This window comes from Heliconius melpomene, chromosome 1 (genome assembly GCF_056956725.1).
Source record: "Heliconius melpomene rosina isolate 202511_hmr_F chromosome 1, ASM5695672v1, whole genome shotgun sequence".
In the NCBI taxonomy this organism is placed as follows: Eukaryota; Metazoa; Arthropoda; class Insecta; order Lepidoptera; family Nymphalidae; genus Heliconius; species Heliconius melpomene.
In genome coordinates this window covers 8545151-8569110 of record NC_140389.1, presented here as the reverse complement: position 1 = coordinate 8569110, position 23960 = coordinate 8545151, and the positions used below count along the sequence as shown (strand labels likewise).

Genomic DNA, 23960 nt, shown 5'->3' with positions numbered 1-23960 from the left:
CTAACTTTCTCCATTTATCTAATATATGTAATGTAAGTTAAAACTATTAAGCGGCTTATTGTAATAGGATAGCTAGTGTCAATAGATATGTAGGCAGTCGATATAAAAAGAGAATTTAATCGTCATATTGTGAGTGATACCCCTTCGCTAACAAGCAAAGGGTTTATTTGATTTGTAATGTGTATAATATTTTTATAATTTCATATTTTAAACGATGATTTATCGTTTTGATTCTAATCTTTGAGTGTGTGAAGCAAGGAGAAACGTATTTAAAAACACAAACACAAAATGTTAAATCTTATGAAACGCATTTTAAATAAGAAATCTTATAATCAGGAACGCATGTATGAGCTGGAAAGACGTGAAGCTGAATTAGCCCTTGAAGAGAAACGACAACTAGAAGCAAAGAGGACGTTGTTACAAGAAGCTGCAAGGAAGCAAGATGAGCCGGTAGATGATAGCAAGTTGGTGGAAGCAATGTTTGATTTCCTCCCCGATTCTAGTAGTGAAGCGCCAGCTCCCAAGGACACTTCAGTCTTCAGTGACCTTCCACAACCTCGAGCTGACCAACAGGAGGTAAGTGTTTTGCCATTATATATATTAAAAAATAAGATGATTTATAAATAATCTATCATACAAAAAAAAAAGATATATTTTTAGCCATTCTTTCATTTATTTAATGAAAAACTTATGAACATTTTGTGTCGCGAACTTTTGTGATAATAACCTAAAAATGGGGAAAATCCTTTTCAGATGGTAACACCAATGCAGACAACATCTGAAGATGAAGAGGATCTTTCAGAATTTAAATTCCAAAAATTTGCGGCAACGTATTTCCAAGGCAATGTTACACACCAATATTCTAGAAAACCTTTAAAACATCCATTGTTACCATTACACACACAGGGAGATCAGTTGGTAAGATTCTAATTCCGGCCAATTTGCATTTGCATATGCGTTAATCTAATTGCTTATTAAATTCAGATTATTATTAGGTCAAATAAAACATAACTACAAATCTATGAACAATTTACAACTGCCTGTCCGTTTAAAATTACAGCTAGTTAAAATAATTAGTTTCCTCACTATATCAGAATTAATTTCTACAAAATTCGCAAAAAAAACACTCTAATTGTTGTAAAATTGCTTAAAGCGTTCCACGGCATAAAGAAAAAGATTGCTTGTTTTCAATTTGGATTGGATTAGACGGTTAATTGCTATATAATAACTAACATTAGATTACGTGCCTTAAAGCGATAAGCATTTACATACATCAGATAAGTTTAATGGACTTTCATAATTCACGATAGCGGTATTACTTTTAGGCGGCTCAAGCGTTATGGATTACGATTTTACGTTTCACTGGAGATTTACCAGAACCAAGATATCATACAATGGACAGAGACAATACTTCCGTTATGTCCAAAGTAACTGCAACTCTTGGAAGGAATTTTATAAGGTCAAAGGAGTTCCAAGAAGCACAAATGATGGGAATGGACCCTGATGCTTATTTAAATAAACAAAAGCCAAGGTCAATCAGACACAAGCTCGTATCGTTGACTTTGAAAAGAAAAAATAAGCTAGGTGAAGATGTTCGAAGAAAACTTCAGGTAATATTTCTTTTCAGATTAATGAATTTGCTTACTCCACATTCAAAATAATCCTCTTATTTAAATAAGAAATGATTGAATGCATTTGTTTATATTTTCAGGATGAAGAATATACAGCAGATAGCTACCAATCGTGGTTAGAATCGAGACCTACATCGAATTTAGAAAAACTACACTTTATCATAGGCCACGGAATTTTAAGAGCAGAGTTACGAGATGAAATATACTGCCAAATATGCAAGCAATTGACAAATAATCCTTCAAAATCGTCACATGCACGTGGTTGGATTTTACTTTCCTTGTGCGTTGGATGTTTTGCACCTAGTGAAAAGTTTGTAAATTATCTTAGGGCATTTATAAGAGAAGGTCCTCCCGGTTATGCTCCTTACTGCGAAGATCGTTTAAAAAGAACATTTAACAATGGTACCAGAAATCAACCGCCGTCTTGGTTAGAACTTCAAGCAACAAAATCTAAAAAACCGATCATGTTACCAATAACATTTATGGACGGAAACACTAAAACGTTATTAGCTGATTCTGCAACTACTGCGAGGGAATTGTGCAATCAATTATCAGATAAAATTGGTTTACGAGATCAATTTGGATTTTCATTGTACATTGCATTGTTCGATAAAGTGAGTTCATTAGGTAGTGGTGGTGATCACGTGATGGATGCGATATCTCAATGTGAGCAATACGCTAAGGAGCAAGGTGCACAAGAAAGAAATGCTCCTTGGCGTCTATTCTTTAGAAAGGAAATATTTGCACCTTGGCACGACCCTACTGAAGACCAAGTTGCAACAAATCTCATTTATCAACAAGTTGTTAGAGGGGTCAAATTTGGTGAATATAGATGTGATAAAGAAGAAGATTTAGCTATGATAGCAGCTCAGCAATATTATATTGAGTACGGTCAAGATATGAACACCGAACGTCTTTACACATTGTTACCGAATTATATACCAGATTATTGTCTAACCGGTGTAGAAAAAGCTGTTGACAGATGGGGAGCCCTTGTAGTCCAAGCGTATAAAAAAAGTTATTACGTGAAAGAGAAAGTACCTGCTTATAGAGTGAAGGAAGACGTAGTGAGCTACGCAAAGTTCAAATGGCCATTACTGTTTTCAAGATTCTATGAGGCTTACAGAAATTCAGGACCAAATTTACCTAAAAATGATGTTATAATAGCGGTTAACTGGACTGGAGTATATGTTGTTGATGATCAGGAGCAAGTTCTTCTCGAATTATCATTTCCTGAGATAACGACGGTGTCCAGTCAGAAAACTAATAAAGTTTTCACACAAACTTTCAGTTTGTCTACAGTTCGGGGAGAAGAATTTACTTTCCAAAGTCCAAATGCTGAGGATATTCGTGACTTAGTGGTATATTTCTTAGAAGGTCTAAAGAAGAGATCGAAATTTGTTATTGCATTACAAGATTATAAAGCACCAGGTGAAGGCTCTAGTTTTTTGACTTTCCAAAAAGGAGATCTGATAATATTAGAAGAAGACAGTACCGGAGAATCAGTGCTTAATAATGGTTGGTGTATTGGTCGCTGTGAAAGGTCTATGGAAAGAGGAGATTTTCCTGCTGAAACAGTTTATGTATTACCCGCTTTGTCAAAACCACCTCCAGATATATTAGCTTTATTCTGTCAAGAAGGCGCTCAACACGGACGAAAAGCACCAACAAACACATTTAATGGAACTGAAACTAGGGACAAACCACACAATTTATTAGAATATGCACTAGACCACTTCAGATTACCGCCAAAGCGAACTACATCCAAAGCTCTAACATTATCTACGGCAAAAAGGGGTGCTGAGGAACTATGGCGACATTCACGGGAACCAATTAAGCAGCCATTGTTAAAGAAATTGCAGGCCAAAGAGGAATTAGCTGAAGAAGCATGCTTTGCTTTTACGGCCATACTTAAATACATGGGAGATCTTCCTTCGAAACGTCCCAGAATAGGAAACGAATATACGGACCATATATTTGATGGCCCTCTGAAACACGAAATTTTACGAGATGAAATATACTGTCAAGTAATGAAACAGTTGACAGACAATAGGAACAGAATGTCAGAAGAGAGGGGTTGGGAGCTAATGTGGTTAGCATCTGGATTATTTGCATGTAGTCAAGGGCTTCTTAGAGAATTAACATTGTTCCTCAGAACGAGGAGATATCCAATAGCTCAGGATTCCCTACAACGGTTACAAAAGACATTACGAAATGGTCAAAGAAAATATCCTCCACACCAAGTAGAAGTTGAAGCTATTCAGCACAAAACTACACAAATATTTCACAAAGTTTACTTCCCAGATGATACAGACGAAGCGTTTGAAGTAGATTCTTCGACTCGTGCAAAAGATTTCTGTCAGAACATCGCACAGAGATTGAGTTTACGGTCTAGTGAAGGATTCAGTCTATTCGTGAAGATTGCGGATAAAGTGATATCGGTACCGGAAGGGGACTTTTTCTTTGACTTTGTACGACATTTGACGGATTGGATCAAGAAGGCACGACCAACTAGAGATGGAATAACACCACAGTTTACTTACCAGGTAAGAAGAACCTGTAAAGCAATACTCTAACAATTGTATATTAACAACATTACACATTAACAACTTATTTATTTATTTGTGTACACCAACACGAACACAAAAAAACCAAAAGAGGTATTCCAGTCTTATTTATAGTACTAACAACAATATTATATATTTTTTTATGAATTGCCAACGGGCTACGACGACTTCATTTTATTGTAAATAATGTCTTTATATCCAAACAGGTATTCTTCATGAAGAAACTATGGACAAACACAGTTCCGGGCAAGGATCGTGCTGCCGACGTGATATTCCACTTCCACCAGGAGTTGCCTAAACTACTACGCGGGTACCACCGCTGCGGCCGCGAGGAAGCGGCGCGCCTCGCCGCCTTAGCCTATAGAGCGCGGTTTGGTGACAACAAACAGGAGTTGCAGGCTATTCCGTAAGTGGAAAGGTTTTTTTGTGGCCGATATGAAATCTATTCGATATCAATCGATTGATATGTCTGACAAAATGACTGGCAAAATAACACAAGTTACAGGCTATTCTATTAGTGATAAATAGGTTGTTAGGAAAATAATATATATACGAGAGTTCATATAGTTGCTAGTTTTGTACTCTAGTAATCGATATAATACATTCGATAATATATTATTAAATTAGCAAAATGGACGTGGACAGGCTATCGAAACTATTAAGCGTGATTTTACTGCTGTTATTAAAACAAATATAATATTTTTATTTACAGACAAATGCTTAGAGAGCTCATACCAGCAGATCTAATTAAGCTGCAGAGTTCAGCCGACTGGAAACGCGCTATCGTCGCCTCCTACAACCAAGACGCGGGCATGACTCCTGAAGATGCTAAAATAACCTTCCTCAAAGTGATATACCGATGGCCGACATTTGGGTCCGCGTTCTTCGAAGTAAAACAGACTACTGAACCCAATTATCCTGAACTACTGCTTATCGCCATTAATAAACATGGAGTCAGCTTAATTCATCCGCAATCTAAGGTACGTCTAATGTATATAATTTTTTAAAGAATAGGATGTTCTGTTTGTCTTTTACAGTCCGCGAGGTAGATAAGACAAGCTGTGCTTTTTGACCACTTGCTTATACCTCTTTCATACTTCATATTTTATTTTTGTATTTGATTTTACTGAAAGTGAAATAAAGTTGGAACATTACTGTACAAAAATGGAAAAAATATACATATAACAGACCAATCAGTAAAAAAAAGAAAAAAATTAAGACACAATTTCATGGTGATTGAAACGGAAGGATTGATTATTAACTAAAACGACGCAAAAGAATTGATATTTTTTCGATCTCTAATTATATAATTTTTAAAGGTTTTTTCTGGCTATACTTTTAGTACAAATGCAAAGCTCAGTGTAAACCTCTCGAACTGTACCGTTAAAAGTAGATCGCAAATTGGAAATTATACAATATAAAAATTTTCGAAATTAATTTTTTGTTCGGTCTAAACTAAATGTATTTTATTTCATTCATAGATAAAGAAAAATAAAATATTTAACCAAATTTATTTCAGGATATTCTGGTCACACACCCGTTTACAAGGATATCTAACTGGTCGTCCGGCAATACTTACTTCCACATGACCATAGGAAACCTCGTGCGTGGCTCCAAGCTTCTTTGTGAGACATCTTTAGGTTACAAAATGGACGATTTACTTACATCGTACATCTCACTCATGCTAACAAATATGAATAAACAAAGATCTATGCGTGTAAAATAAAAAAAAAAACATGGCATGTGTCAAACGTTTGACAAGACAGATTATAATTATAATAAGTGCATATTGAAACTTAAAAGGGACTGTTTTTAACGTAGGTTATAAGTTTTCTCGCTTTTTGGCGGAATATTTTAATGGATGCTTGAATAAATAATGGTGTGTTGAGTGTTTCTGATATTAAAAAATAATAAAACACATTTTTATATATTTACATCACATAATTGTTGTTTGGAAATAAATATACGTACAATAATATACGTACTTGTACATATTTTTTTGTGTAAATGTCAAAAATTTGCTCCAGATTCTAGACATTTATATAAAAATATGTTGAAAATATACTTATATGTGCAAAAACAAATTGTCGTCAAAAAGTGCTTAAATCGAAAATATATCCGTCCAATGTAATGGTAATTCAAACTTATATATAATGAATTAATTATTATACACAAATATTTGTTACTCATCTCTGATGATGCCTTGCATGTTGCTATATAATTAAGTACAAGGGATCCAATAATATAATAAACAAAGATAAACAATAACATTAAATATTTTACAAACTTAGAGTAAACACGTGCAGTGATAATCAACAAATATTGGTCCTATCTGGAGTACATAATAGAAAATAATGCAATATCTCGATTGTATAGTATGTGGTATTGTTTATAAGTAAAGATCTGTTATTTTTAATCTATTATACATCGGTTATGGTTGATGAGAACTGAGGTTCTTTTAATAAACATGCTATGCTATACTTATCACCCTGGCGTTTGAAAGGTAAAAAAATTGAAAAGATTTAATTTTTTTATAATTTTAACATTTATTATAATACACATAATAAAACTTTAGATTTGAGATTTTATTGATAGAAATTTTATGATATTAAAAAACGCTAGTGTAATAGGAATATGCAATTGTATTTGTTTATAAAAGACGAGGATGTTTGATGTAAATTATTACGCAAATGCTTTGTGGAGAAAATTTAACATGCTCAATAATATGAATGATAATGTGAGAGCTTCGGAGGCAATTAATAAATGTTGGCTTACAGAATTCAAATTAAATTAATATTTATATGTTATGTATTGAACTTACAACTCAAATTATGTTATTTTTTTTATAATATATTTATTAATGTAAAGAAAAAAAATGAAGAAAAAGTCAATGAATAATTAACAAGACTTCTTATTTTTTTACGTCATATAAATAAAAACATAGTAGTACTTAATCGATTTTTTTTAGACGAGCATGTTAAATACATTGTCTTGTATCGATTATTCTTGAACATCTTATACCAGCAAAAAAAAATATTTATTTATAAGCTAATAATATATATATATATATATTGTATAATTATCGTTATGCCATGAGTTCGGAGACAATATTCCTTTGTTTTTATATTGCTTTAAAATAAAAGTGGTATTTGTGAGTGGTTGTAAACATGAGTCACAATGCAGTCTTTTATTTATTCTCTTTTTTACAAATATAGTTTTACATAAACAAGCATATTTGGAGTAATTTAATAATAATCAAAATATGGTTAAGCATGACTAATTGAATGCCTAAAAACATGGTTGCGCCACTGATCGCCACTCAACACGCAATGCCTCCAGAATTCGACGGAGAGTGGGGAGAGGAGTGTTTTAACAATAGGCCTCCCCTGCTACATGCGAGATACAGCATGAAGCTTGAAAAAACGTATCAAATTTTGCCACATTTACGTTGCTTAAATTTAAGAAGAAAAAAAATAAGATTCTCATATAAAATATAAATACTGAAGTGTTTTAGTTAAATTTAAAGATTTCTTTGGAGACTCGAGTTACAATACCATTTCGCCCTTGCTTTGTCATCAAAATGAGTGAAGCGCCGGGCGCCCTCTAGGCTAACATTCAATGTTTATTAACCTAGTGGTATAAAATGTCTGTTTCAATTTTAACTTATAGTACAAAACAATTAAGGTAAAAGCGGCAACAAAAAGTGTTAATTAGAACAAACAAAAAATATATATCCGCAATAAAGTCGTGAGAGACTCCCACGGCAGAGTTCTAAGTCGCGAAGAATAATGATGCCTCCATTGTCGCAAGCAGCAGGAAGTCGTTTATCTAACATCAGAATATGACTGTTTAGAGCAATTTTGTTTTCTCGTTAAATGTTCAATTTCGGACGGTCACCTTTTGCTGGTGCGTCATTTGGTGTCAATCAACTTTCCTTGTCCACTCATTTGATTCATATGGGTCCGCGAAGACTACATGGGTCAGTCCGTTCCTGAATTTATTTATTACATTTTAGATTAAAAAAACAACCTAACGAGAAAGTTTGAAAGCTTAATATTTTTAGGTTGTTTCATTCTCCTAAGTTGAAATAATACTTTACTTTTAAAAATAAAAAAGAACATTCAAATATAATTATTGTTTAGAATTTAAAATAAGTTTTAGCTTACGTTTATTGTCTATTTAATCTGTGCTTATTTCAATTACAGTTATATTCTCTTATATTTATATAACAATTTGCACATTAGGCATGTATGTTATTGAGGAAAAACATTTTATGTTCAATCTCATTCCCATTACTACAAGTTTTTAAAACTTAGCACACTTCACTATCTCTAGATGTTTTGTAAAATTAAAATTAAAGACGATCCAAAAAAAATTCTTAGATTTTTGTACCAGATTTCAAGTTAAAAGTAAGCTTTCTTCTACATTTGTTATAGTCATTTACAGTAGGTTCAAATATGTTGATATAATGGTTAAAATAAAAAACCAGCAATCTAAAACAATATACTAGTAAATATTTTTATATAAGTTTTATAATCACAATAACTTAAGAAAGAACATGCAAGATAGAAGTAAAAAAAATATTTTATGAATTGCGAAAAAACACGGATATGATGCGACACTGCAAAGCGCTATTATAATACAAAACACACGTAATTACTCCTATAACAATGATCTCTCATTCAACTATAAAGGAAACGGACTTAATCGCTTATTATAATGATAATCTTGACAGAAAAATCACTTCCATATCCGCATTAGACTAATGTGAAAAACCTAATCGGAATTTTCTTACGTACAGATAGGTGGCCACTGAATCATTAGATTTTCACAGAGGAGTTCCTCTGGATATTTATACCTGTATACCTTTAGATAACCGTTTCGAATTGTGAAAACAAAAATATTTAAGGGGACGGAATGTGTTGATATTAGTTTTGTTCTGTTTAGATTATGGAGTGCCGAAAGCTTTATTACAGATGGTTGTCAAAGTTGCCCCATTGGCCATCATTCAGAAAAATTTCAAAGACATTTTTTATAGATAGATCAAAGGCGTTTCAAACTGACCCATGAAATATAAAATATCGCGCAAATTCTTTGATTGTACAAGAGTTTTTTAAAGGTCTACAAATAAATGAACACGAGGGGTGTACATAGTATATTTTAAAACACCTATTTTATTATTACATAAAATAGGTGTTTTAAACAAATCAACCGTATTTACGTAAAGAAAAATGTAATCTTATTATTTTTATTGCGTAATTATGTATCTATGAAGATATGTAAGACTAACTAAAAAAAACGGACAAGCGTGAGTCGGGTTCTCCCACCGAAGGTTTCGTACAAAATTGGAGTTCTCGAGGTTTTTTGAAATTCAAGCTTAGCTTCGCCAGAGCTCTCTCATCTGATACCTCACATAAACTAGCGGCTTTATTACTAAATTTAAGGCTATTATTTTTTAGGGTTTACATGTAGCTTTAAATTTTTTTCCTGAACCTGTAGATGCTAACTGCCGTTAACTAAATCTAAATATGCGTTTTTTGCGATAGAAACGGCCATATCTTTTTTTTAAGTAAATGTAGAAATACATTTTTTTCAGGAAACCTTTGATTTGAGTATATGGTTTGAGTTTCAACTCGATATCTCCAATCGTTCCTGAGATAAAGGCTCATGAAAGACAGACAGACAGACGGACGGACGTACAACAAACAAAAAAGTAACCCTTATAAGATCACTTATTCTTCTACTTCTTTCATTAAAAGGTACGGAACCCAAAAATAACAACAAAAATATTTCATTAGCACAGTACGATGCTCTAAGAGAAATCACTTAATAAAATTTGTATACTCAAAGAAAATACAATAATAATTAAGAACCTGTACTTCAGTGCTAGAGTTTAAAAGTGTGCGCCTAAATATATTCTGTGGAATTCTACAATTTATAATTTAATTACACAAATCTACCGTTACGTTATCCGTAGTAACTCAGTAAAATTATTAGTTCCCACGACCAGAGATGACATGTTGGAAAACACGAGCAGTGCTGAACTTTTCCCACACTCTGCATATCTTGCCCTCGTACCTCGTATATCAGAACCAAATGTAAAAACCATAGACAATGATTCAATTGTGTGCACATTGCTTTCTCACAGCACCCGCTTTTAGATATAATCGCTGCACTTAATTAGTATATACGGGTAAATGACCATTAACCGTTCCGGGTCTTCCGTAGCGCCGCTGAAAAAGTCCTGCAAGTCTACTCTTACAGCGGCACTCAAATTTCAGAAAAATTTTTTGATATGTTACCAGCAGAAGTGGATGTATTTTTTCAATTTAACGATTTTTACCGTTAAAGAAGAAGAGAGAACAGTAAAAAGTCTCTTCGTTCTCTGCTAATACTCATTACGTACTTTCGTATATAATGTAAGTTATAGAATAATTAATATCTTTATTACGGCTATAATTTGCTATTTTAGATCCAGGATATAAAATACCTTCTCAATTCCTAGACAATAGGTTTTTTCTAACTTTGTTTTTTGTAACGATAAAGTAAATTATTGAATGAATGGGCGGAGCCACTTGCGTCATAGTTTCTCGAACGTCATTGATTATTAAGTGTAGTTTCCATTAGTACAATTTTTCAGTCCCTTTAATAACTTAATACCGTCTTTAAAACTAATTGGATCATTTAATATTTATTTTTTATAACTAAACTAATTATTTATTTTAGTACTCTACCATAACATAGAGATAATTAAATATAACATTTTAACACAATTAGACATTTGTTCATTATTTTTTTGTGATAAGACTTAATACACATGCAAATGCCTTCAAAATTTAGTGGGAAAAGTTGTTGTTGCTGAAAAAATATATTAAAATCCTTTGCAAAATTAAAACGAACAACGCTCGTGCATGAAGCGTCAATTTATCACGTGCTACATTTTTCAATTTTGTACTTAAATTTCTTTTTAAAAAATTTTGGCGCGAATTTAGATCTGGGTTTTTTTTTTACAGAATTAAACAGAGCAAACCTTTTTGGTTATTTTCTTTTGAAATGTTTATGTTCTTTTCTAGTATCAAAAATAACGCATTCATAAATACTACGACAATGGGTTTGTAAGTGCTGTTTTTAGCCTAATTTTGTCATAGAAGTTTCGAGCGCCCGATGTTATGACTTAAGAATAAAATAATTTAGGATCGTGGGAAAATTTCAGCACATCGACATATTACAACAGTACCTTTTACTGTTGGTTGGTTTTAATAGATTATACTATTATTATTTTTAATATTTTTCATTTATGTATTTGTAATATAAGAAATAAGTTTTAATTCCACCGAGACGCGATCTAAACATAAATTAAATAGACGATAATTACGCTTTAGATATACACTATAGAATTGTTTTATAAATGTCTATATTGTTTCAGAATTAGCTTAGTAACACTTAAGAGCTTCTTAGATATGAAGTAATTAGTGTAATTATTTTAAATAAAAGAATAGCCTAATTGCAAAGTAAAACAGGATATGGAAAGGCCATTATATTTAATAGGTTAACCGAGCGTTTGCATGTTTACATGCATTCCTTGATTTTAAATTCTAAGTAAATTGCATTCTTTCTTAATATTGACAAATGAACGTGAGGCGTCATTGCGTGTCGGTCACGCTATGGATAAAAAAAAACAGTATGTAACCGTATTACGTTCAAGCAAAAAAAAAATAATGTCCGAAATTGGAACTGGGGATGTCTCCTGCACGCGATGTACAGACTAGAGGTTAATTTATTATATGGCGAAATATTTCTATTGACAAAATAGGTTTAAAACGAAACTGCTTTCGTCATAATGTTGCACTTCCTAGCTTGGACGTAGTTTCCGTGCTATGAAATTATTATATATTACGGACGTTAAATTTAAAATAAAAAAAACGTGCGCAAATTTATCTATATCTTCTCAAAATCTTAATAAAATAATAGATATGTTTATTTTTCTTTTACTTATTCTCAGTGTCAATAGTAAAAACTCTTTGTACCTACTTAGTACAAATGTTAATTACAACAAAAAATATTAAAAAAATCTAAATCTGATCTTTATCATTGTAAATATAATATTATGATATAGGAAATATACATATAAATAAAAACTTTACCTTAATATATATCTTATTACGATACAAATTTATGAATCTCTGCAAACAATGTGTGACGATTACTTGATTATCTAAGGTCAGGCCCAGCGGTGCGGAACTTAAGGGGAAACTTAAGACGAAGAAAAAAATCGTAGCCCCTAACTCCAATATAATAAGAGCTACAATATAAATAATAATTGTTATACTATTCTGTCCACAGTCCATGTGAAGATGTTCTGAAGACGTTCCCACAGTTCCTCGATCGACTCAGATTCGTAATCATATAATTACTAGATTTGGTTTAAATTATAATTTCAACTTGTTAATGTGGGAATCTTTTTTATTGCTCTGCTCTTTGTTTCTTCATTTACGCCTGTATTAAATCATAATTTAATTATGTTTAAAATAAAATTAAAGGGTAAGGAGGAATGTCAACAATAAAAGAAATATATTATTAAATTCAGTTTTACTAAAATATTCATGTTTTAGAATCAATTACTCTTCCATAATATCACATTATCGTAATTACATGAACATCAAACAATAAATTCTCAAACATGATGTTTATACATAGAAATGTAAATGATAGAATGCTCCACCGAAACGTTGCTTACTTTACAAATTGACGGCATAATTCTTAATTGCGTCTAATACTAATTCCTTGTAATACTGTCACTACCGATCCCATAAAATAATTTTGTCTTCTCAAAAAATCTTTTTTTTTTTCTTTATAAAAATATTATATTTTTTGTACTTATAAAACTTTCCATATGGAATGTTCAAAATCACTACAACACACACGCTGATACTGTGAATCGCACAAAGAAACATTCGTAATGCATTAAATAAATATAATTATTTTTTCTTTTTTTATATATATATATAAAAATTACGATGAATTACGTCTATTTATCTCCATACATTGTTCATTAGACTGTGGGTAATGTACATACAAACATACAAATAATTCGATAGCTCGCCGTCAACTGAGGTTATTCGGTAAACAAAATCATTGCCCAGTTATCGTATACACTTTTTATTATATGAAATTCAAGAGCTTTGTGGTAATAACTGAATTAATATGATTTTTAAAACAAAGACACATTTAATTGTGAGAATTTCCCACGATTCCGAATATAATCTTATTTTTGTATGAACCGAACCATAAATTTGTTTTGAGTTTTTTAAAATACAAAAATGAATTCTTTAATTATTATTTATATTTAAATTACCTATCATCTATGTTCGTCTTATGAAAGAAATATATCTCAATATTGTAGATGCCTTCATAAATCATAATATATATGAATTCACACACATCACGACTCAAAGTCCAAAATAAAAAAAAACATAAACCTATGGATACTTAATAGCAATATAATAAACACAATGACTCGTCATGGATTTTACAGCTATTTGGCCCCGATGAAATAAATTCAAGAGCAGAGAGATCTCTTTATAATTATAGTATTTTTTTGTTGTTTATTTTTTTAATTTCAACTTGGCTTTTAATGACAGCTTAGGAACTACCTATTTTATGCCAGTATAATAATAAACACTAATCATATCGATATACATCCGAATCACGGGCACAAATTATATAATAATAAAATAAAAAAAACATACTTTACAAAGCATTATTAAAAAAAGTTGCTACCATAACCTTAATAATAGCATTTTGGTGTTATAATCTCGACAAAAATAATCGTACCGACTTAATTAATTAGGCACACTTTGTATAATACAAAATTATTCGTTTCGTTATAATAATATTCATTATTAATAATAGATGTCTAATATTATATTACATAATCAGTTTATAAGCTATTGGCTTTTCTAGTCTCTAATAGATTTGAAAAGACATAATGTATGCAGTTTCACATTTTTTTCCGTATAGCAAGGAGGCAGAAGGAATCTAGTATTAAGACACTTCTTCGCTTTCCATTCTATTTTCGAGACATTGAGTGGTGGAACTTAACGTCACGGTATATATACAAAGCGGAGAAATGAAAATAATTTGAATATATACTTTTCCTCGAGCGGGCATCGAATCCACGACCATCGCATTTAGAGTCAGACCTCGCCAGGCTACGCCACGTCAGCCTCAAGGCATGATGTGTAAAATAAAAAAAATGCTTTTATATTATTTACGTATGTCATGCATTTTTAAGTTCTAGTCACGCCATAATATGACTTAATTTATTAATAAGGCCTTTCATTGCTTACATTTTTCTCGTAATTATTTACTTTTTTATTTTGTGCTTTAACTTTTTTCAATATCTGTTTTCTTTTTCACACAACTATTTTAATAGATATCATTAATAAAATGAATTAAAGTATGAATCTAAAATGCGTATACGTATTTTCTTTAAATATGTATGTGTACATACCTACATATTATTTAGGTGTAAAGAATCTTGGCATGGTGCCTATATTCGTTACTCTTGTCACGAAATATTAAAAGATATTAAAACATTAAAATAAACCTTCTCATTTTACACAAATATACAATTTAATATGAAGTACATATTTGGTGGTTTATAAGAAGCTATGCATTGCACGTACGCATTGGCCGTCCTGAACTTAGCTGTAAATGACTGCGCAGAGTACATTTTACGATTTTTCTTACTTCTTCTACTTCTGATTATTTTCTTACCGAGTTAACAATGCGCAATAGTTCAGCAAACCTAACTTTACGTTGACCGCATTGTATATATGTTGCATTCGAGTACCAGATAATAGATATAGTACAAACGGTCAAAGTATAGCCCCATATCTATACAGCAATCTTATATAGAACTTGTGTCAGTTTCGTCAGTACTATTGCAGAACCTAGATTGGCCATTTACCGCAGTATATATGTATATAGCTGGCAATTAGATAGGTCTATAAGTGATGTCAGTTCTGTCAGTCATGTTTACTGCAGGTCTACTGCAGAGCGTCGGGCAGGCGGTGCGCGTCGTGCCAGGCGTGCTCGGGGCGCATGACGTCGTCGACGGGCGCGCAGGCGGGGCGCGGGCCCGGCTCCGGCGTGTACGTGAAAGTCAGCCCGGTCGCGTAGATGATGCCGTCGTTGCGGACCAGCGATACTGGCACCTGGGTGGATATACAACTATATGAGTGGTAGTAAAATAAATATAGATAAATAGGTAAGACTCTCTATTGCATATGTAAAACAAATAAAGCATTTATTTAGTGGAAATTAAAAAACATGACTAAAAAATAATGTGAATGTAAACAAAATAAAAGTATATTTTACGGAGAAAGGGGTACTAACTAGCAAAAGAGATGTCACTTATTAGTGATCTAGAAAAAGAAGTTAAGGAATTGTGAGCTTAGTTATATAGTACTGTTCTCTTAACCTACTTATACAATAAAATTATACAATATAGCATATGTTATATGTATAAATACATGTATTATTGTATAATATCGCTAATATTGTAAAACAGGACTTGTAACATATCAAATATTATTAAAAAATATATGTCCACTTTTCTTAACTTCACGCATCTTCCACATATAGTAGAGAAGGCAGAGAGAACTTAGTATAACAATATTGTTTATGTTTGCGTTAGTTAGAGTGCGTTTTATCAGTTTTATAAAATATTATATAAAATAAAAAATATAGTAGAATATTTATATCTATCACTTATATTTTTGACTATTTAGTTATTAAGCATAGTTCCATATACGAAAATTTTAAATATTACGCATTTTTCGACAAGAAAGAAAATATCAATAGATTTACGGAAGTCGTATACACTATAAGCTTCGCATGATGACTACGGGGTCGTGAGATAAAGATAAATTACTACCATATATTATGTATTATTATATAAATAATCTGTTTTAATTCTCACGTATTTAGAAATAAATTTATTATAGTAGTTGCATTATTCAAAAAAATAATAGCCTATAATGAGAAAATAATAGTCGATATTTGAAAAATAATTCATGTGATATTTCTACAGCCATTATTACAATAAGATATTAAAATCTCCAAATAACAATTTACTTATCGATATTAGTGATATAGGTTGTTCTCTAATTTAAATTTTATTATATAATAAATAGGCTAACTAATTATGGTGGAATAACCACAACCATAGAAAGATATAAATTGATATATCAGCAACGCCTTTCTCGAAATGTGACAGTTGCGAAATATGATGATGATATTATAATAGTCTGATAGTTTCTAATTGTTCCTTTGAATACTTTCATTACGTTAAAATCATAAACTATGTTAACTTTTAAAACGATATGGTATATTTATTTCTTTAATAATTACTAGCAAAGCTGCTATTTGAGTAACTAAACCTAACTCTTGTTTCATAAATCGACCGGGGTATGAAATATATGTGTAATGTATATGTATTATTGTAATAATATATAATTTAAATATGATCGGTATTCGAACGAATCACAAATAAAATAAATATGTAGTTTATTATTATAGCTATACAGTCTATATTTTACAAAATTTGTATTTTTTTAGTTAAAACGTTAATAAAGCTGACAATTACAAACAAATAAAGTTGAGAAATCGGCTTCACGCTGTATACCGCACACAGCAGAGTAGGTAGAGGGAAGAGTTTCCCACTTTCCGCCGAATTCTAGAGGCATTGCGTGTTGAGTGGCGAAACTCAACGCCGCGCTTTTGCCTCTTCACCAGAGCGAAGAAATGAAAATAAGTAAATATTTTCTTTCGTCCAGTGGAGATTGAACTCACAACCAGTCAATTTTACAGCACACTTCGTGCCCCTGCCTGTGATTGGCCTCTTTTTTTTTAAAAAAATAGAGGATTTAAATCATAATGAAATTGACAAAGTTGCCGTCAAAAGCTAATCTATTCGATATGAATATGATAAATAATCTACAAGTATCTCCCTCATACAATAAAGCTTTATAGTCGGTTTCATATTTGCACAAGCACTGATAAGGTCATTATTTTTCACACGAATATTTACATAAATCGACAAATACATATATTTGACACATGAACTTGTATAATATCGAATTTTATAGACTAACGCGAAACCATAAATTTAGCATAGGTCTATGTAAATGCAAGCTAATTTAAATATTAAAGTATAAATTCTACAATAATAGTATTAAAACGTTGAAGAAAATTATTTATTCTATATTTTAACATAAACTTACTATAAATTAGGGTCCAAGCCTGACTTTAGTCGGGTGTGAAAATGATTGTATAAATAAAATAGTATAAAAGTAATTTGTGCCATGAAATAGATAGTAAATGAATCATCTAAGTATTCCTAATTATGTGAGAATAAATTTTATCAGTATGAAAATGCTGATAACTTTTTACGCCTTTTTCTCTTCTTTTTTTGCTCTCTACCTACCCGTCAATTTTAATATTAGTATTTTTATCGATCGAACGACCGATCTGTATATTATCAGTATATATCAAAATCAGTACAATAATTCCTGGGATTTGTCAAAGCAAACCAACATAGACTCTTTACTCTGGTTTGTAGTGAGCGTTATCTTGTACTTTTAAACTGACCATCTTCTAATAAACATTTCATGGGAACGTGACATTTTGTTATTGTGCGTCATTGATAAATATTTTATTTGCACATTTGTTAACATGTTCAAATATTTATGGAATTCGTTTACATTAGATGAAAATAGAAGCCATTAATTTGACCACAAGAATAGTAAGTACGAAGTTGTAACTGGAGAGATATACGAGTATGCGCATATCTTATATATTATATAGTTTCTTTATTAAAGTCGAAAACGGTATCGAAGTTAAAATTAAAATTAGGGTAAATAAGTCCAGATAGGAAAAAAATGCAGGAAAATCTTATTTATCTATTTTAGAAAATCTATTTTAGAAAAATTAAACAAGAGCAATATCGATCAGTGATTGGATTATTTATGGACGGGAAATAGCGCATTGAAATCAAAGACTTTTAATGCTGCAGGTATGACTATAGCTGAATCTTTGATGGCAACAGTCAAAATTGGCATGACGATTTTGATGAGCCATGCCCAGATGTCTTGGATATGACGATCTTGAAGGATAATGTGACAAAAATCCTCGATGTCTTCTTGGCGAGAACGCTGATACAGTAACCGTCATACGGTGAGAGCCACCATTTTCTGGGATTCATAATGATACCGAGATATCGAGACTATGTTGGGATAAACATTGCAATTTTTCCAATATATTAGTTTTTTTTTTTTCAGAGTAAGAACTTGTCGGACTGCGGTCGTCGCTATTAGGTCTCATAAATAAAGAAAAAAAGTTTCTTGTTAAGTAAATTCATAGACAACTACAAAATTAAATACTCTATATTAAGAATTTGAATACAACAAACCGACAATAGTAACAAAAATATATCGTTTTAAAAAATCCTCACCTGTGTAGGTTGTCGGACCCACAACCACTGCCCTCTAAACTGCGTTATATCTGGAACTACACAGAGCATGGACTCCGCGCACCGGTACATGGTTTCCGCTTCGACATCCCCGAACCAGACTTGCAATGAGGGGGTAAAGTTATCCCCGGCTAATTCCAGCATGGCTACGTCACCTCCTCCGTTGAGATTCAATGAGTGGACTAATGGCACGGGTGTTACGGGCGATCTGATGACAATTTACGATTACGAGCTTAAAATGTTAAATATTTGACGTTTATAAAAAATAAATAAATATATAAAACAAAAATCCCGATGGCATATTACTAAAAAAAGAAAAAAACAAGTCCAATAATGCATTAGGATTTCTACTGTATGTGTTCATACATACATAAACTGATAAACACATTACCCTCCTTTGCGTCGCGCAGTCAGACATAAAGTAGCTTCTCATTATTATGAATAGAGAAAAGCGTGAAAAATAACTCTCCGCCCGAAAATACTACAACCTATAAATACTTATATAAAAATGTAATACATAAAAGTTACTCAACAGAGGTATCTAATAATTTTGAATGTTCGAATGTTCGTTATTGAATCATGAACTTATAACGAAAACAAATTTGGATCAACCGTTTACATACTTTAGTGTAGGGACGGCACAGCAAAATATTTTTTTCTTGTCATTCTAATTTTTTTATAAAAAAATGTTATTATAACGCTCTATAACGCAATAAACTTTACGTCAGAAGTTTTTCTAATCATATATTTTTTTATTATTTATTCATTAGATAAAACGATATTCAAATGAAACTACTTGTAAAGATTTTTTTTATTATTATTTGCCAATGTAATTTAAATTTTTATCTTAATATTATTTAAATTTCCTTTCCGATTTCACTAGGAATAAGAAATGAAACGAAGGTATATGAATAAGTTGTTTATAACATATAATGCGTTTTATAATTAATTGTCTATCTATACTAATATTATGAAGCGGAGGAGTTTTTTTGCTTGAACGAGCTAGTCTCAGGAGCTACTGGTTCAAATTGAAAAAATATTTTTGTGTGGATAGTCCATCTATAGAGGAAAGCTATAACGTTATTCAATCGGGCGAAGCTGCGAGCGGTTCGCTGGTATTGACTATATAGGCCAGTTTATCAGCACATTACAGTTAACCAAAATTCGCGCATACAATTGTATATAATTGTGGGGAACCGAGTGTTTTAACACTATGTTCCCTGTGCATACCCTGCTGCGGGCGGGATACAGAGTGAAGCTGATTTGATTCAATTGTGTACAATGTTATAAAATGAAATAATTTTATCAGTTGGATTCGCGCATTGAGTGGTAGTAATAAATGAAAATCTTCACCATCCACAATTGGTGTTTATTTCTACGTGATATTTGCACGCACATTATTACGAATAATAGAATGTCATTCATTCCGCTTTAGAAATCGCTAAATTTCAAAAATGGTAATTTTTGGAAAAAAGTACTTATACAAAGAAAATTTGTACATAATTATATACACATATATACAACTTCCTCTATTTATTTATTTTGATATAACATATCTATTGTTTAAGGAAATTCCAATATCTCATACTATAAGCTTGACGATCAACACATGACAACAGATAGTGTAATTGACAATATAATCTAGCAATTGACTGAGTCCCCATTGCAGTAGAGTTCTAGCTCCCCTCACATTCTCATCATTAAGCGCCATTACAGCCGACAGTCAATACAAGCCCCCAAGTTAAAATAATATGCTTGTTTTCTAACTCAATACTACGTTACTTCACACTTTTCATACATAGCAACAGAGAGCATGGGCGTAGGAATAGAGGGAAGGGGTGGTGGGTGTCCACCCCAGAATTTCTCGAAATTAATATAGATATGGGAAAAAAACTTTTTATGCTCCGCCCAGAACAGTTGCGAGCTATATGTCGTATAATGTATCTCGAATAACTTTAATAAAACATTACTTTTATAAATTTTATATTGAAGCCTGTAGACGTGACAGTCTGTGGATTTAATTTCTACTCGAGGAACGGAAATGTCTTAATGGGAACAGAGTGTCTTAACACTAGCTTCGGAGGGTCCCTTTGTCTCTCCTGCGTGAACCGAAAAAAATCGTACACTCGTATCGTATAATTATCAGTAATACATTACATTTTCAACGAAGTTCCGGATATTGTGGTTTTAAATTCCGTTTTTAAAAATAATATTTGATAAGACTTTTAGTATTATATAAAAATTATATTATATAAAATGCGTATCTGAACTAAGTATTAATTAACAAAATAAAAAAAATAATTATATTCTTAGACCATTAAATTTTGTATTTTATATACATTTTATGCTTAAGTATAACGTCAATTAATTATAAACTACGAGTATTATGTATATGCACATCGAAAATTGTATATTGTATATTAAATATTAATTTATAAAATTGGATAACACTATTTTTTTTAAAGCATCTTAAGCTAAGCAAGGAACCTTAAATACATATTGTAAGCAGCTTAATGCTTTTTCATGCTTAGCAGACTTAGATAGAGAGGAGGACCTAGTGTCAAGATGCTCCATTTATAAAATAAAATAATTATTATGAATCGTTATTTATAATCGTAAATTTACCTACAGTTTTGCCCATGTTATCAAATGGAAATAACTATATTTTTTATGACAAATTACAATCTGGTAACTTGGACCACATTTACGGTGAGTTAAATGAAAACGATTAAGGTGATATTATAGACTGCAACCTTTCTCGAGAAATAGATATGTCCCACAAAAAGCCATTTGAACCTACTCAGAACCAGTAGTTCCAAAGAAAAGCAGCAAAAAAGTCATCAGCTTTATAAAATTAGTATAGATTTTGTACACATTGTTTCTTACCTCACTGGCCCCATGCCTTCATAAAATTGATATTCTGCTTTATCTGTAGATATAATTGTCCAACAGGCCCCGTCATTGATCATTTCTTTATTTGGTTCCTTAGGACATGGTGTGGCTTGAAATTGTATGATCCTCTCTTGTGACAAACAAAGGTACATGCGTTCTGTATCTTTCATATAAAATGCGCATTTGTGGAGTTGTGATACAGGATCATCTGCTTCTAATAGTGCCATTTGTTTATCTACCTGTATAATAGTTTTAAATGGTAAGAATATTTATCAAAAATAAAATATAATTATTTGTGTATTGTAAATAATATTTTTATTACAAAAGGCCAGTGTAGCATAGAGCACAGTGTTTAACCATAAACAAGAAAGTAATGGGTTCACTCCGGGGGAATGTATTATTTTCATTATCTCACTTTGGTAAGATATAGTATGGTGTTGAGTTCCACAGCTCAGCATGAAATGTCTTGAATATTGGGCAGTGTGTGAGAAACAATACCTTAATCTCAGGTTTCCTCTCCTTAACTTTCTACATGAGGGTTCAGTTTTATAAAATTTGTGTAGAGTAATTAATATACATATATTTAAAACTAGTTTTGACAGTTCCCTTTCAAATTGATAACTTGATTCTAAAGATATTGGAAATTTATGTATATCTTAGAACTTTACTAACATGTTATATTGTATTTTAATTAAATTCAGGTAGGTAACTATTTACATCATTATAGACACTATAAGATATTATGTAATAATGTAATGTATATTATAATTGAGTTCTAAATATATATTACTATTATTATATAGCCTGGATGTAAAAAGATCATTACATTATATGAATTGAATTTACTACTTACTGTAAAAATTTAAAATAAAGTAAGAATATATAATATATAAACAAAAATACATAAATTTTTACCTTTCTAATAATAAGTCTGGGCAGTGCCATTCCTGTCACAGAACAGACAAGCTTTACAGTAGAGCCATAATGAACATATCCATCTCTGACAGCAAATTCTTCTGATTCACTCTCATTATCATCTAAGAGGTGGATTGTAAATGCACCCCATTGTGTAGAAGATGCATGAAAGTTACCATTCTCAACATGAAGATACCTTGTTGATACAGTTTGTGACCTTAGTCTATTAAATAAAGCTACCTTCGTTCCACTAGCAATACATAAATCAGCATTCTTTAAAGATTGCTTCTTCTTTGACGGCTTAGATATTACTTTGATTCTCTTGCTATTAAATATACCAATGTCATGACCATTCCCATAGAACATCTTAACCGAGAGCATAAAGTGTTTACGTTTGTCTGAATCTGATATGTACAAAGTTTTAGCAGCACAATATTGTTTTCCATTATTTAAGTCCAATTGTTGCATGTCTTGATCAGAGTTGCCTATACCAATGAACGCACATAACTGAGACGCTTGCTCTGTTTCGCCTTCCCGTAACATTCGTTCACGTCGCAGCCGCCAGCCATCACCAAATAAATAAATGCATGGTGGAGGGCAAAAGAATCTCTTTTCGTTACCGTAGGACTTTTGAGCAACTTTGGCGTGAAGAATGACTACTACCATATCGGAGCGGTCGCGGAGGTAGCGCTCCATGGCCTCGCGGGTGAGGCGACGTTCCTCGGGGCGGTAGGCGCCGGCGCCGGGGCCCGCGGCGGCGGCGTAGCGCGGGTACAGCGCGCCGTGCTGCGGCGGCGGCGACGGAGGGCCCCCGCCCATGCCGCCCGCGCCCGCGCCGTACTGGTGAGGCATGCTCGCCACGGCTCACTCTCACCTTAACTCCAACATCATAATAAAGGGACTAGAGTATCATCTGCTCATAGCGCCGTTTCTATAGCATTATCGTAGGTGAACGAGAGGGTTGACACTGGAACTCATCGTGTAAACAATATCCCCTACCGTTAGCGTCTCTCTTATAAATTTGTGATAAACCTCCCCTACTCGTTGGTGATGATACCCGTTTCTTACTTAAAATATGCTGCGATCAATCAATCGATACACTTTTATTATTCACAACACCATAAATAAATAATTACGATGGGAACTGTAACACACATTCATTCAATAACACCTGTTCGACGGAAAAAAATTCAGATAGTTTAGTCTACGTTGCAAAATGAAGTTTTTATATGTTTAATTATAAATATTTAGTTTTCACAATATATCTCAAAAGGGCTCGATCTTCTTAATTGTTTTGTAAAACAGAAGTTAGTAAAAACTTGTGTTTATTCGAGTATAAATACGACAACGCTAAAAATATGAACTGTCAAAGAAAGCCATAGACACGGAGTGATGTGCAGCGAGCGACCAGCCAGCGTG

At 32.2% G+C, this 23960-nt stretch overlaps 2 protein-coding genes across 2 annotated transcripts in view; one reads left to right on the top strand and one right to left on the bottom strand.

The window, feature by feature from the left end:
* Positions 1–7376, top strand: part of ck (unconventional myosin-VIIa ck) — a 28971-nt gene extending 21595 nt beyond the window's left edge. Inside the window, exons 8-14 of the mRNA XM_085193424.1 lie at positions 337–576; positions 754–918; positions 1326–1610; positions 1712–4177; positions 4405–4604; positions 4911–5178; positions 5718–7376. Coding sequence (XP_085049550.1) covers positions 337–576; positions 754–918; positions 1326–1610; positions 1712–4177; positions 4405–4604; positions 4911–5178; positions 5718–5924 — 3831 coding nt within the window. The 3' untranslated portion in view covers positions 5925–7376. The remainder of the gene's footprint in view (positions 1–336; positions 577–753; positions 919–1325; positions 1611–1711; positions 4178–4404; positions 4605–4910; positions 5179–5717) is intronic.
* A 5394-nt stretch (positions 7377–12770) lies between these two features.
* Positions 12771–23939, bottom strand: Su(H) (recombining binding protein suppressor of hairless). The gene is made up of 4 exons (XM_085192919.1): positions 22542–23939; positions 21621–21865; positions 18717–18942; positions 12771–15417 (listed from the first exon to the last, which is right to left on the bottom strand). Exons 1-4 carry the CDS (start codon positions 23391–23393, stop codon positions 15250–15252), a joined length of 1491 nt encoding a protein of 496 aa, XP_085049045.1. The 5' UTR covers positions 23394–23939; the 3' UTR covers positions 12771–15249.
* Between the last annotated feature and the right edge of the window lie 21 nt (positions 23940–23960).